The sequence below is a fragment of the Spinacia oleracea genome, chromosome 4 (assembly GCF_020520425.1).
Source record: "Spinacia oleracea cultivar Varoflay chromosome 4, BTI_SOV_V1, whole genome shotgun sequence".
Classification (NCBI taxonomy): domain Eukaryota; kingdom Viridiplantae; phylum Streptophyta; class Magnoliopsida; order Caryophyllales; family Amaranthaceae; genus Spinacia; species Spinacia oleracea.
Window position 1 is genome coordinate 146,535,004 of NC_079490.1, and position 16,099 is coordinate 146,551,102.

Here is a 16,099-nt window from a genome sequence, read left to right on the forward strand (position 1 = left end):
CTCTAGAAGGAAATGAACCCACTTAATGATATTTGTGCATTTGTCAATTCCTAAATGCAATATTAGCAAGCACTGAAGGAAATTAGAGCCCATGCAATTTCGTAGAAATTACGCATGTTATCACTTATCAGGAGTTCAGGACTAGTGGACTACGTCCTTTTCTAATTACGGATTACTTATAACAATACAACCAGTCGATCATTAATTGATTAATTACGGAAAGTGGCCACAAAAAGTAGTTTCTAATTATTTATTTTTGTCTGTTTTTAAAAATAAACATGATTACTATAGATATCAACTATTTTAAGATTATTATTCACTAAAAATCATATGACTTTTAAAAACATAAAGCCTAAAACTGAAAATTAATTTTAGTTTCTGTCCCCTAAACTTGAGTATAATTGTATACTCCGTACTTGTTATACTATATTGCTCACATTTTTTCCGCCCCCCTCACATAAGCTAATCAAAACCCGGCACTAATACCGAACAAATCAAAACAAAAGGAATAAAAAAATAAGGGTGGTAGGCTACGCATTATTTAACTTTCCCCAGTGGACTATTATGTTTGGTTCATTTCCTTGTAAATGCATGGATAATTTCGTTTGTATTTTCACTCTTTAATTTCCTCACTATAAATACAAGTAGAACACCTCTTATTGCTTCACAAAACAAACTCAAACTAAACCATTATATCTCTCCATCCTTTTTCTCTTTTATATATATACTCCAATATACAATGGTAACTTCCCTAGTGTTCAACGTTACAAGGCGGGCCGCGGAGCTAGTCCCTCCTTCAGGGCCAACCCCATACGAGTTGAAGGAGCTTTCCGACATCGATGACCAAGACGGCCTCCGGTTTCAAATCCCGGTAATTCAATTCTACCGGAACGGGGACGAGCATCCTGGAGGGTTTGGCCTCAAAGGGCGGGACCCGGCCAGGGTGATCAAGGAGGCTGTGTCAAAGGCGTTGGTGTCGTACTACCCCTTCGCGGGGCGGTTAAGGGAGAAAGCCGGGAGGAAATTGGTGGTGGAGTGTAATGGGGAAGGGATCATGTTTGTAGAGGCGGATGCTGATATTAGTCTTAAGGATTTTGGGGAGGCACTTCAACCACCTTTTCCTTGTTTGGAAGAGCTTATCTATGATGTCCCTGGTTCTACTGGTGTCTTAGATTCCCCTTTGATTCTCATCCAGGTAATTAATCAAATACACTTTGTGTGATAAACTACTTACAAGTTACAAGTACTCCGTATTAGTTATAGCTTCCTACGTCCAAAAATTGACCCATTTTTTAATTAAGCTGTGACAATATATATATATATAAGAGTATTATGCTAGATTACTTTATGAAGGCTTAGAAAATATGAACCGTACAATTTCATAATAGCCATGGTAAAGTCTTCCGACACAAAGTCAGTTACTTGAATGGCAACACCGCAACTACCACTTCTTAATTACAAAATGATAGGTTCTTTTTTATAGTATTTTTACTTGAGAATAACGCTTCAACATTTTTAGCAACAATAATTAATACCCATATGAAATGTCACTTTCTTTCTGAACAGGTGACCCGACTCAAATGTGGTGGGTTCATACTAGCACTCCGGTTGAACCACACAATGGCTGATGCTCCGGGTCTAGTCCAATTCATGAGCGCAATAGCTGAACTTGCTCGTGGAGCCAAATCACCGTCAATTCAGCCCGTATGGGAGCGTCACCTTCTAAGCGCTAGGGATCCTCCTCGAGCAACCTGTGAGCACCGCGAGTATGAAGAGGTAGCGGACACGAATGGCACCATTATTCCACTAGATGACATGGTTCACAAGTCCTTTTTCTTTGGTATGTCTTTCTACTTATTAGCTTCCATCTCTTATCCAAATTTTATAATTAACCAAACTTTATTTAATGAAAAAGGATCATATATGTGACCACTACTATTGACTACCAATTAAAAAAAATACTCACTCTCTTGGACCTCTAAAAATTCAAAACTATTTTACCAAGTATAGGAGGTATATAATGTGATTATTCATCCTAACACTCCGATTATTTTACGATCGTTGTTAATTGTTACACTTGTAAACTTGGATTTGCAATGACACTTTTTTTTGAATTATAAACAGGGCCCACCGAGATAGCGGCTCTAAAGCGATTCGTCCCGCCACACCTAAAATCATCAACATTTGAAATTCTCACAGCATGTCTCTGGAGATGCCGTACGATTGCCCTACAACCCGACCCGGAAGAAGTAGTACGAATTATGTGCATTGTCAACTCTCGTGCCCTATTCAACCCACCTCTTCCTTCGGGTTTTTACGGCAACGCCTTTGCTTTTCCGGTAGCCATTTCCTCCGCCGGGAAGCTTTCTAGCAACCCGGTTGGATATGCCTTGGAACTCGTTAAAAAAACAAAGGCTGACGTCTCACAAGAGTACATGAGGTCACTTGCTGACCTCATGGTCCTTAAAGGTAGGCCACACTTCACCGTGGTCCGAACCTTTGTGGTCTCTGACGTGACACGAGCCGGATTTGCTGATCTGGACTACGGATGGGGCCCACCCGCTTATGGTGGGCCCGCTAAAGGTGGGGTCGGAGCTATACCCGGAGTTGCGAGTTTTTACATTCCGTTTAAGAATGGGAAAGGAGAGAAAGGGATTGTGGTTCCACTTTGTTTGCCTGGTAATGCTATGGAGATCTTTATTAAGGAGCTAAACGGGTTGTTATGTGATGTTCCGGAGCATCCAATTGCTAGTTCTGGATCTTCCTGTTTCATTTCTTCTTCCTTGTGAGGGCTCTTAAAGTGTGTACGTGGTAGTAAAAAAAAAAAAGCTAGTCAAATAAAATGAGTAAGAGGACTTGTTGTCAATCACTCTTGCTTGGTGGAAGAAATTTTGTAATACTTCGTATAAAATTGGGGTGAAATTGTGAATTAAAGTATTATGGAGTTTACGTAAGATATGATACTAGTTGTTTTTTTGTCCAAGTTTTAGAATATGAAGTTAGTATAGTACCCGTGCAATACACGATTCATAAATCGCAATATTTATTTTGTAAATTATGAGTGTACGTGTTGCTTTCTCTCCAAGTTTTCTCTTGGCGCATGATAGCTTATCGTGCACCGTCGTCATGGAAAGAAAATGTAGGGGAAAATCGCAAGGTAGTAAGCAAGATAATGCGAAGAAGAAGCCTCGTGGACCTTCATCTGACTCTCAGGCACTCAGAACTCGTCCTATTGATGGAGTTTTAGGCGTGGGAGCGTTAGATTTTGGGATGGAAAATGAATTTCTTACGCCGAAATCGGGATTACATCATCTCCAACTACGATCGAAGGTGAGGATCGAATTCCTTCAATGAATGGATGCACAGATTCATCTCTCATCTGGCATTGTGCGCAATACTCAGAACAAAGCAAATGTGGATATTGGTATGATTTCTGTCCCTATTTTACAGTAGTTTGATGAGGTAGTTGTAAATGAAAATGATGAAATTGGTAGCATTACTGTTAATTCAATCTCAGATAATTCGATTGAAATGTTAGGCCCTGTTCAGATTGAGTTGGATGATATACAAGAGGAAGTGGATTTTCGAAATTCTATTGTAGTGTGTTACGTAGTTGGGGCTAATCCTCCCATTCATGTTATGGAGGGATTCATTAGGAGGATCTGGAAGAACTTTAAAGTTGATAAGGTAGTAATGGTGAAAAAGGGGATTTTCTTAGTTCGTGTTTTAACCATGGACATGAGGGATAAAATGTTCACAGGACATTTTTTCTTTGATGGTAAACCACTGATAATAAAACCATGGGATGTAGAGATGGATATGGAGAAGGAGGAGATTAAATCAATCCCTATTTTGATTAAATTAAAACTGAGTTTCAAGTATTGGGGGGAGAAGGATTTGTTTAAAATTGTGAGTCAAGTTGGTAAACCTATTAAGAGGGATGCTGCTACTTCTCGTAGGGATAAGATCCAGTTTGGTAGGGTCCTAGTTGATATGCCACTTACTCAGAAGCTTCCTAATCAAGCTTTATGCATGGATGAGCATGGTGATTTAATTAAGGTAGACATTAATTATGAATGGAAGCCAAGCATTTGTGGAGTGTGCAAGATAATAGGGCATCAAGATACTGAGTTCAGACTTGGTACTAGAAGAATCTAGGTTCAGAAGAGACAACCAGCGTTACATACACCTGAGGTTGATCAAGAAGGCTTTCGGAGAGCTCTTAGACCAATTAGGGTGAGGACCTCTACTGCAGAACCAACTCAGGTTACTAATGCATTCCAGCTACGTACTGAATGATGATACTCATGATGATCATAGCATTGTAGATATGGGTGGTGTGGATGAATATGGGGTGGATTATCCAGGAAGAGGGGACTCTTCACATCCTTATGGATAAAATATTAGCATGGAATGTCATGGGCCTTAATCTAACTCATAAACAAGGTGCTATGAAGAAATTTATTCATAAGCATCAATTTGGGGTAGTGGGGCTTCTAGAGCATAAGGTGAAGATTGCTAAACTAGGAAATCTTTACCAGAAAGTATTTTTAAATTGGTGTTTCACTAGTAACAGTAGTTATCATGATGGGGGGGTTGTTCTTGCTTGGAATCCTAGTATTTTTGTGGTGAATATTCTTAATGTTACAAGTAAGCTCATTCATTGTCTGGTCAAGCCAATGAGTGGCCTAAATAGCTTTTATTGTACATTCATTTATGCTTTCAATGAAAGTCATAAAAGGGTAGAATTGTGGAGGGGTCTTAAAGCATTGCATACTCGAGAAGCTTGGATTGTGTGTGGGGACTTTAATTGTGTAATGTCCCTTAAGGGAGAGAATATGAGCTCCTGTCAGGAACTTTGAGATAGTAGATATGTGTGAGTGTATTCATTTCTTTGGTATGGAGGATGTCAAAAGTGGTGGGAACTTCTACACCTGGAGAAACAAGCAGCATGGTACATCTAGGGTATTCTCAAAATTGATAGAATAATGGTTAACTCTACCTGGAAAGATACTTATCCTACAGCTGAGGTGTGTTATATGAATGAAGGTACCTTTTATCATTCTCCTTGTTTGCTTACACTGTATCCTAGAGATGGAGGGAGTAAGAAACCTTTCAAATATTTCACTATGTGGAAGACTTCTCCAATGTTTTCAACCATTGTACAAGAGCAATGGAATAATCAGTTCCATGGTAGTAAAATGTATGTGGTGGTGAGCAAGTTGAAGAAAGTTAAGGTTGCATTGAAAGAGTTAAATAGAGTTAGTTTCTCTGATATCCAGGTTGCAGAGTTAAAAGCCTATAATGATATGATTGCAGCTCAAACTGCTATGCATTTGCATTCTTCAGATCAGTTGCTTGGTGACTTGGAGCTGCAGGATATTCATGATTACAAACTAAGGCATCAATATTATTTGGACTTGTTGAGGCAAAAGGCAAAGATGGATTGGATTAGGGCAAGTGATGAAAACACTTCTCTTTTTCAACAAAGTGTTAGACAAAGGAATTCTCAGAATCAAGTCTATAGTATCCATGATATGCATGGGATTTAGAAGGGCAAGTCTGCTGATGTGTCTCATGCTTTTCTAGAGTTCTACACTACCTTATTGGGATCAACTCACCCCAATAGAAGTGTAGTACTAAGTCATATTGTTCATTAAGGTCCTCTCATTACTGATCATAACAGAGCAATACTTACTGCTCCATATACTGCTGCTAAAATGAAGAAAGCCTTATTTTCAATTCCTGGTGTTAAAGCCCCAGGTCCTGATAGATTTGATTCCTTTTTCTTTAAAGATGCTTGGAGTATAGAAGGAGATGAGGTGGTTGCTGCTGTTTTGGATGTCCTAAAGCAAGGGAAGTTATTAAAAGAACTCAGTCATACAGTAATTACTCTTATCCTTAAGTGAAGGAAATAGTGCTCTTGGTCCAAGTATGCATATAATATTAAGTCTAATAAATGCGGTTCAATATTAATTAACAAGTTAATAATTCAGTGAGATCAAGTGAGCTGAATGCCTAGCTAGAGGCCGCTTCAGTTCAAGTGGAACTAATTATATTAATCCACAGCTTACTCTTGACTGAACCCGTAGGGTCACACAAATAGTACGTAAACGGATCAAGTATTTAATGGCATTAAATACTCCATCTATGGATATTCGGAATCGACGGATCTTGGTTTCAGTGGGAGCTGAGATCGTCATAAGCAAGAAATGAATACTCCGGAAACGATGATATTGCCGGAAACGGAAATATGGATCGTATCGGAAATATGAATATTATCCAAGTCGTAGATGTTGTCGGAAACGGAAACATGATACGTATCGGAAAATATTAATGGAAATGGAAATATTGCCGGAATCGGAAATATTGCCGGAAACATTATCGGAATCGGAAAATAATTCCGGAAACGGAAATATTAAATATTTGTTCGAAACGGAAATTAATTCCGGAATCGGAAATGTTAAATATTGTTCGTATCGAAAATGAATTCCGGAATCGGGAAATTAATCGGAAGCGCGTCGTACGAATTAGCATCGGACGAGACTTGCTAGACGAAGGCCGAGCATGAAGCCAGGCCCGCGTCCAGCAAGCCTGCGCGCCACACAAGGCAGCCAAGGCCACGCCAGGCCCAGCGCAAGGCCAGGCCCAGCAGGCCAAGGCGCGCGCACGAGTGGGCTGCGAGCTGCGCTGCTCGCGTGGGCCGCAAGGCTTGCGTGGGCTGAGCGCTCGCGAGGGTCGTGCTCGGGGGTGTTTGTGTCCGATACAAATCCTAAATCTAAAGGGGTTTGTTCAAAGATTAAATTCCTAATCCTAATAGGATAAAATAGTTAATAAGAGTTTTAATATAATTCTAATTAAGCTAATTAGTATCCTAGTAGGATTCCAAATCCTTTCCATAAACTCTATAAATATAGGCCTAGGGTCACATATTTAACAGACAATTATTGAAGTATTCAAGGTAAGATTTTAAGCAAAAATCAGCCAAACACTTGCACCCAAATAGCCGAAAATCTAAGAACCTTAAGGACGATTCTAGTTGGTCAGTCTTAAGGCGGATCCGGACGTGCTGTGGACTATCTACGGAGGGACGACACTTGGAGTCCTAAAGACTTGTTCTTGTTCGGTTCGGGCGCAGCTAGGGAGGGCACTCTACAAAGTGTATGCACCTGAATTATGCTAAATGATTATGTGTAAATAATATGTTTCCTGGCATTATGGTTTTTCCGCATGATTTATGTTTATTCATATGTATCATAACCTAACAATGATATCACGAGCCTCTTATTATTTTCATAATCTAAATTGCATGAACATGGTTAAATTTTACAAATTTGCAAAGAATTAAAGGGGTGATTAATTTTCGTAATTAATTGCAAATTGCGTTTATTTAATTATATGTACGCAGTTTTTCGGCAGTTTCTTCGTTACTCATCCAAATCGAGTGATTTTTGTGTCAATTCCGCATGTAAAAGGCATTCTAAAATTTTGACAAAAATAGTAATTTTCGGCCGAACCTAGAATTCCCAAATTCGAAGCCTAACTATGACTTTTCGGAGGTTTTAGTTTTTCGAACGCAAAAGTTTGTAAATTTAAGATGTTAAATTAAGTATTTGCGATTCTTGTTGATAAATCTTGAGTTTTTGATTGACCTACAGTATATGTTTAACAATTATGAATGCCTAGACTTGTTAATTATACAACCTAATATGTAATTATGATTAATTTGTTGAAATTCGAATCATTTAGAATTGATTTGATTTTCATAATTAATTAATAATTTAATTAGGTATCTGTTATGGGTCGTTTTGTACGACGTGAGGTCGACGCGGGAACAAGTGATCGCTTATCAGTCTATGCCGGTCCCTAGTCAAGGTTGGTTCCTATAATCAAGGAGGCATTATCTCCACCACTTAACCTAGTTAAACCACACATAGCGGTTGCTTGAAAGACAAGGTGAAATTAGTTGGAGAGTATCAAGGGAGGTGGAGGAGATCAAGGAACAATCACCAGCATGATTCTCTCAACAATGCCACACTATAATTCAGTATAAATACCACCATCAAGTGAGACAAAGGGGACGACTGATCCACAGTGGAACTCTTACTTTCCATCATCTATTTCCTCCATATAACTACTTTATATCTCCTGTGAGTCTACGACTTATTGCTGCTACCTTTTCCATAACCCACCAAATGAATCCAACTACTATTATTTATTCACGGCTTCTCCCTCTTAACCTATTGATTCTCACAAGCCTACCTTCCTAACAATACCTATGCCCTACGCCATACACCATCATTAGAGGATTACCTTCTCCAATGACCATTATTATTGATCCGTCGTCCATTCAGTTCATCCACTCATATCTTCTACGCTACCTTATACTCATGTATTACTACTAGATATCTATTTACATATGCGCGAATATATAATGTACTTGTACTTAATATGGCTCTTTACGCCAGCAACTTAGTGGATTGGTGGATTCATGGCCACCCGCGGTTTTAATCCCTTTCAGGTTTTCCGCGTCACCATCTCTTGTCTCGTCCCTCTTTATTTTCGCCCTTTATTTCTTGTCATTTATTTACTTTATTTAATCTAGTCGTCTATGTCCCAACCAAAGGTCGTCCATACGAAATTTGGCATAAACAGTTTGGCGCCGTCTGTGGGGAGATGGCTAGATTTATCTTCAAACACATATCCACAAATATCCTCCCAAACACAATATTCGACCCACTTGGGCTCACCAATAAAGTTACCGCCAGGCGAGGGATTGTTGTCATACTGTGTCGCCACCATGAGATGGAGCTGCGTCAGGGCACATGTCGTCGACATGATAGGTGTCGTCGACGGGTCAGGTGTCGTCGCGGGTCAGGTGTCGTCGGCGGGTCAGGTGTCGGCGACAGGTTAGGTGTCGTCGACGGGTCAGGTGTCGTCGACGGGTCAGGCGTCGTCGACGGGTCAGGCGTCGTCGACGGGTCAGGTGTCGCCGACGGGTCAGGTGTCGCCGACGGGTCAGGTGTCATCGACGGGTCAGGTGTCGTCGACGGTCAGGCGTCGTCGACGGGTCAAGTGTCGTCAGCAGGTCAGGTGTCGTCGCCAGGCTCGTTGGTCGATGGAATATGGTATGACATCAGGGTACATGTCGTCGCCAGATCAGGTGTCGACATCAGCAGGTGTCATCGCTAGAAGTGACGCGTTGCAGTGGTCGAATTCAACCTAGATGATGCATATCGTGACAACAACGACACCAACGCTTGATGACATCGAAAATAGGTACTAATATTTATAATATTCAACTCTAATCGTTTGGCCTCGTTTTCGAATACGTGACAGGTTTTGGTCTAGACGTCACGGACCGTCATGCAGATGTCGCCACAAACAAGATACAATATGAGTTGTCTCATACCTTGACAAGATCTCGAGACGATTTGATCACTTGACGCCGCGAAAAGTATGGTATAAAACTCAACCCCAGTGATTTTGATTTAAGCTAATATTGTTTCTAGTCTTTGTTGTCACTAAAACAGATGCGAACACGTGACGTCATCCACCAATGACATGACATCAACATAGTTTCGTCTAACGTCACCTCCATATCAGTCGACGACGTCTCCACAAACGAAGGCGACAAATGGAGATTCAACAACAAATTGTCGGCAATACTAGATTTTGTGGCTAACTTCAGTCCAAGTATCAAATAGGAGAATTTGTAGTTGTCTTGAAGTCGTCACAGGGGAGCATATAGTATACTCTATCTCATTTAATTTTCATATAGTATACTTTACTTGATTTGCTTTTTATATAGTATACTTTGCTTGTTTTAATTTCCAAAAGCACTTTGAAATATATGCTATACGTTGTTATCCCACTTTTTGTACTAACGTCGTCACCACTTGTCGTTTGATCATGTCGTGTCGCCAAGTATTGTCTTGTCTACAGGTATATTGATGTGTCTCTTGGCTAGGTCATGAGTACATCAGGCGACCGACGTTAGAATGCAGGTGACAAGGTATTGTCTTGTCTACAGGTACTGACGTGTCACTTGGCAAGGTCGTGAGTAAAGCAGGCGACCAACGTTAGAAGGCCGTGAGAATATAGTATACTTTATTTGATTTAAATTTCATACGATATTTTTGATGCGATTTAATTTTCGAAAGTATCTGAATTATTATTGCCATGTTGATGCATGTCGCTTGTTATGATTTCAAGTTTAGTTAAAAATAAACTCTTCATATGAGAATGTGGTTATATACAAGATGTTAGCCAGGTACATGACATCGGGGGCTCAACATCAAATGACTATTCACACAACCGGACCCAAAAAACATAACACCTCAAAGTGACTTCCCACATCAACATTGCCAAGCCTACAACACAATCACCTCTCGAAAAATTAACCTTTCGCCATCACACTTTCCATGTCATCATATTTTCACCCCACACCAACATCAAACCACTTGACATCATAAACGCAACGACGTGTCCTTTTCCCATGTCCTCATCACCAAGTTCTTCATCAGCACATCATAACGCGTTGTTACGACAACATGTCACGACAGCAGGACGCGATCAGCCACACAAGAAGATAAGAAATCATTTGGCATCAAGTATGACACATAGAAATAAATATCTAACATTTTTTAATTTCTTTGGTGATAGTGTTACACGAGGTCACGACACGACACGAGGTCACGACGGCACAACATGACGCCACGGCAGCAAGTCACGACAGCAGGACACGACCATTCCGGTTACCCCCATGACGACAAGAAGTTTCTTGTCGTTAAACATGGTACGTAGAAGTAATTATCCAACATCTTTATTTTAAAAATATATTTCTTCGTAAGTTCGCCAACAGATCGTTGATACATGAATATCAATGGGGGCTAGAGGTACGAACATACTTTCGAAATAAGTTATCTTTTATTTATAATATATACGTATTGTCGCTGCCATGTACATCGCAGATCGTGAGGGCCATCAACACAATCGAATGGTATGAGTGACGCAATTCATTTATGTTAATTAATGACGTCAAAATTTTATAAACTAACACCTCATACCACATTGAAATTTTCTCACATATCATCCGTGACAACTATTTTTCATTCACTAACGACATGTCCCGACTATACGCGTTAGTATGTATGACAACAAATTACCTTGATCATGACGGTATGCCCCGACGCCACGAGATGGCAATGACCGATGACACGACGCCACCAGCCTCTACTGAGAAAGCTAAGGAAATTGGAATGTCGAATAATCATCATCAATGACCATGATGACACATGAGTAACTTCTAAACTATTTTTCACACAGTTTCTCATTTCAATTCATTCATTGTTGTTCTCTTGTATTAATATGTCTCGTATTCAACATTCATCAAGTTAACTAATAAATTATTGCATCGCACCATGAATATCTCGATTTCTCTAATGACTAAACCATTTTATCAAATTGTTTCGAGGTAATTTGACTTGACAGGACGTTTAGAGGTTGCATCATGCTGGCACGCATGTACGACGTCAAATATATACAAACGTCATTATATCTGTGGCCGACTTCAGTCATGATATCTTCCTAAAGCCGCCACAGGGGGCAAGATAATACATACTCCAGTTCAGTTTAATATACTTGTTACAACTTTGAAATTTAACTAACGATGTGATACAATTTATTTTCATGGTGATCTTGTCGTGAGATTTTGGTAACAGGTACGACGCTAAGACAAATGTACAAACATTGGGGGCTCAACCACTATCACGTGTCGAAATAGGCGGATAAAGAGAAGTCATTGGGTTTCCCAAAGACGACAAGTGATAGGACGTCAACCGATTAACAAGAAAAGATCAACCAATAAGTCGACCAACGTTGGAATGGACAGTGTCAAGACCAGCGATGTGTCGACCTCATTCAACGTGACGGGACGACGCCAGATGTGACGACGGTGGTACAAGCGATGACAATGATCTCAGGAACGAAAACAAGATCGTCGACGAGAGGTGTCACGACATCAGGACAATGCTGCTGATTGTAGAATCGTCATCAAGGGACAGTCAGCGACACGACGTAATTTCGTTACACGAGCCCATATTAAGTAATATCTAACACTTACTTTGTGCGTTAATTAATTTATTACATTTTTCAAGACACTGCGATTAAAGTTCAACTTCAGTTTTTGTTATCTGTCGCATTGAATATATCTTTCCAAACGCAATTATATTATATTTATGTTTCATCTTATTTATTTGAAAATCAACGCTAACATCGCATCAAGCGAACGTCCACCTCTACCTTTTCTATTCTCTACAGATCACTTCTTGACGATATCACCAACGACAACAGCAACGAACGACATCATCAGAAGACGACATCAACGAACGACGCTATCAACTACAAGCGACAACGTCTCCATGGTCATGACCCTTAAACTTATTGGATCCCAACGACGACATGTCGCTTCTAAGCGCGACCACTACAGACGACGCAGGTACTATTTATGTGCACATAACTTTGTTCTTTGAGTACCTCACAGGTGTCATCTATTCCACAACGAACAAGAGACAGCGTAAACAAAATTTTAAGCTAACGACGTGTATGCACCCTCGACGCTTGTCCAAACGCCTAACCAATCGCCAAATACAAAACAGAGAAACACACGTCTTTCCCCCTCAACACTGATGACAAACAAAGCCGACCCAGAATGCTCATGTCCTACTTAAACTGTTGTTATGAATATCCCATAGGCTAAAGTCTCCTTCCATAGATTGCGCCATCTAAACATCTTATCCCTTGTCCTCGTGTTATAGGAAACCTCAAAACCCTTCGACTCTTCTTGACATTCGTCATAACGTTGCTTCGAACCATCCACTTTATTCACCTGTAACTTCAACTCAGTCGTCTGCTACCTATCCTCACATGACATTGCAACCGTCTAAAACGATTCGACCATATGCCCACTCGACGTGACTTCCTTCTCTAAATTCTTCGCATGACTACGAACAAAAGAAGAGGCTCATATCGCCTGCCTACGATAGATGTCACACAACAACGAGAGACTAAGATGCAACAGTTAGCCATGACGCCCGTAAACATCAAACGACAGACTAAGATGCAATAGTTGGCCATGACGCCTGTAAACATCAGACGACATACTAAGATACAACAGTTGGCCATGACGCATGTAAACGTGAAACGACGGACTAAGGCACAACGACAGTTGGCCGTGACGCCCGCAAATATCAAACGACAGACGAAGATACAAAAGTTGGCCATGACGCCAGATACCCGACTAACGTCATGTCTTGACATGTTTTCGCACAGGTTTCTTAAGAATTACATTATGTTGTCTTACGCTCGTTAAGAAAAACGATTCTTTCACAAGATGCCAGGGTTACATCTAATTAAGTTGAGGACACCGACGGCCACATGAAGACACCACTGTACGCATGACGACATCAAGTGCTGTCAGAAATCATGGATGACACCAGGTAGCGACGTCATTGATCAAGGTTAAGTACGGAAGACGACGGACAGACCGAAGACAGTGACGGATTAGCGTCGACAGCAAATGAACGTGGTGACAGACTTTGAAGATTATTTTCCTAACTTCCAGCTCGCTTCAATTAGGAAAATGGGGGCTATTGTTATGGGTCGTTTTGTACGACGTGAGGTCGACGCGGGAACAAGTGATCGCTTATCAGTCTATGCCGGTCCCTAGTCAAGGTTGGTTCCTATAATCAAGGAGGCATTATCTCCACCACTTAACCTAGTTAAACCACACATAGCGGTTGCTTGAAAGACAAGGTCAAATTAGTTGGAGAGTATCAAGGGAGGTGGAGGAGATCAAGGAACAATCACCAGCATGATTCTCTCAACAATGCCACACTATAATTCAGTATAAATACCACCATCAAGTGAGACAAAGGGGACGACTGATCCACAGTGGAACTCTTACTTTCCATCATCTATTTCCTCCATATAACTACTTTATATCTCCTGTGAGTCTACGACTTATTGCTGCTACCTTTCCCATAACCCACCAAATGAATCCAACTACTATTATTTATTCACGGCTTCTCCCTCTTAACATATTGATTCTCACAAGCCTACCTTCCTAACAATACCTATGCCCTACGCCATACACCATCATTAGAGGATTACCTTCTCTAATGACCATTATTATTGATCCGTCGTCCATTCAGTTCATCCACTCATATCTTCTACGCTACCTTATACTCATGTATTACTACTAGATATCTATTTACATATGCGCGAATATATAATGTACTTGTACTTAATATGGCTCTTTACGCCAGCAACTTAGTGGATTGGTGGACTCATGGCCACCCGCGGTTTTTATCCCTTTCGGGTTTTCCGCGTCACCATCTCTTGTCTCGTCCCTCTTTATTTTCGCCCTTTATTTCTTGTCATTTATTTACTTTATTTAATCTAGTCGTCTATGTCCCAACCAAAGGTCGTCCATACGAAATTTGGCATAAACAGTATCCATGATTAAAATCCACCATAAAAATTGTTAATTTATGTTAAATTTTTAATTTTTATGACCTAGATTTGAATCCATGTTAATCGGAAATTAATTGATTAATAAATTTTCGATTTTTCGCCCTAAAATTATGAAATTAATATGTTTTATTAATTTGTCAATAATTTTGAATTAAAAATTTTAAATTTTTATGAAAACGCTCATGAATGTTGCACGCACAAAGCAATGGAAGCTACGTGTTACCCTTAGGGGGTGTTGTATAGTGCGGGCACGCGACGACGAGCAAGGGAGCTCGTCGCCCGTGCGGTACGAATGCAGCGAGCAACAAAGCGTGGCGCGCGCGCGAAGCAAAGGAGCTGGCCGTGTGTGCTATGCGATGGGCGAGGGCGAAGGGCAAGGCAAGCGAGCAGTCGCGTGTGGGCAGCAAGCGAGCTGCGCCACAGCGCGTACTGCCGCGCGCAGCGAATGCTGGCCCGCGTGCAGCGAGCGCTGGCTCGCGTGCAGCGAGTGATGGCTCGTGCAGCGAGCGCTGGCTCGCGTACAGCGAGCGGTGCCTTGCGAGGGTGAGAAGCAGCAGACGCAACACAGCACAGAGGCTGCGCGCATCGTGGCCAACGATGGCTGCGTGTACGTGTGGCCTATGGCTGTGCGTTGCGTGGTGATGTGCGTACCTTGTGTTACGATTAAATCGTTTTAAATTTTAATTTGAGATTTTCAGTTCGAGTAATTTTAATTAATTTTAAAATTAATAATTTAAATTGTTTTCTTGGATTTTAATTTTGAAATATTATAATTATTATAAATTTTAATTTATTCTAATTATTTTACTAAAATTAAAAACCTTGAATTAATTTGAATTCGACTGAAAATAAATTAAATAAGTGGATTCAATTATAAATTTATATGAGCTTTAAATTTTAATTAAATTTGTATGTTTCCGGTTAGACTAGAAATACATTTTTATGTTTAAAATTAGTAAAGCATATGAATTTATTGGTTTATGATGTGGCCTAAAAGAATGCCACCTGACTGTACTATGAAAGCCCAGAAAAAAGGCCCAAAAGCCTGCCTGAGGGATTTTCTCAACTTCACAGGGCCAAGGCCCAAACGATTAAGAGGCCCACTTGGTCCAAACCAAGCCTCCAAAAACTTAGCAGGACACGTGTCCCGATCTTGCATAACACCCAATCATGCAGGACGAGTTCCCGAGAAACCCTAGCACTATAAATAGTGCAGACCTAAGAATTATCTTTGCCCTGCCTTCTCTCTAAAATTACTTATCTCTCTAGCTTATACTTACTTAAGCATCGGAGGGAATATTCCTACGGGAATATTCTTGTTTTGCAGGTTGCCAGAAGTTCGTGCCAGGTCATACTTGATACCTCCGAGGAACGCGTGCCACGTCAGCACCGTAAAAGATCCCACAACATTTGGCGCCGTCTGTGGGGAGGTACAGTGTCATGGCCGAACTACACTCTGACAGAGAGTACGCTGGTGGAGAAGAAGAGAGACGACACATTGAAGAAGCCAATTGAATCGCAAATGCAGGGAACACACCGCGACGGATGCAGGTTGAGGTGGTTG

General features: G+C 40.7%; 2 protein-coding genes and 1 long non-coding RNA gene across 3 annotated transcripts; all 3 read left to right on the forward strand.

Moving 5' to 3' along the window:
- The first annotated feature begins 434 nt into the window (after window positions 1-434).
- Window positions 435-2,983, forward strand: LOC110792434 (benzyl alcohol O-benzoyltransferase). Its single transcript, XM_021997234.2, has 3 exons — window positions 435-1,195; window positions 1,567-1,840; window positions 2,125-2,983. The coding sequence occupies exons 1-3, from the start codon at window positions 740-742 to the stop codon at window positions 2,787-2,789; spliced, it is 1,395 nt and encodes a 464-aa protein (XP_021852926.1). The 5' UTR covers window positions 435-739; the 3' UTR covers window positions 2,790-2,983.
- A 2,005-nt stretch (window positions 2,984-4,988) lies between these two features.
- Window positions 4,989-5,909, forward strand: LOC110792444 (uncharacterized). The gene is made up of 2 exons (XM_021997247.2): window positions 4,989-5,526; window positions 5,662-5,909. Exons 1-2 carry the CDS (start codon window positions 4,989-4,991, stop codon window positions 5,907-5,909), a joined length of 786 nt encoding a protein of 261 aa, XP_021852939.2.
- A 2,691-nt stretch (window positions 5,910-8,600) lies between these two features.
- Window positions 8,601-10,793, forward strand: LOC130459619 (uncharacterized). Its single transcript, XR_008919134.1, has 3 exons — window positions 8,601-9,927; window positions 10,016-10,103; window positions 10,263-10,793. It is a non-coding gene; the product is annotated as an uncharacterized lncRNA (long non-coding RNA).
- The last annotated feature ends 5,306 nt before the right edge of the window (window positions 10,794-16,099 follow it).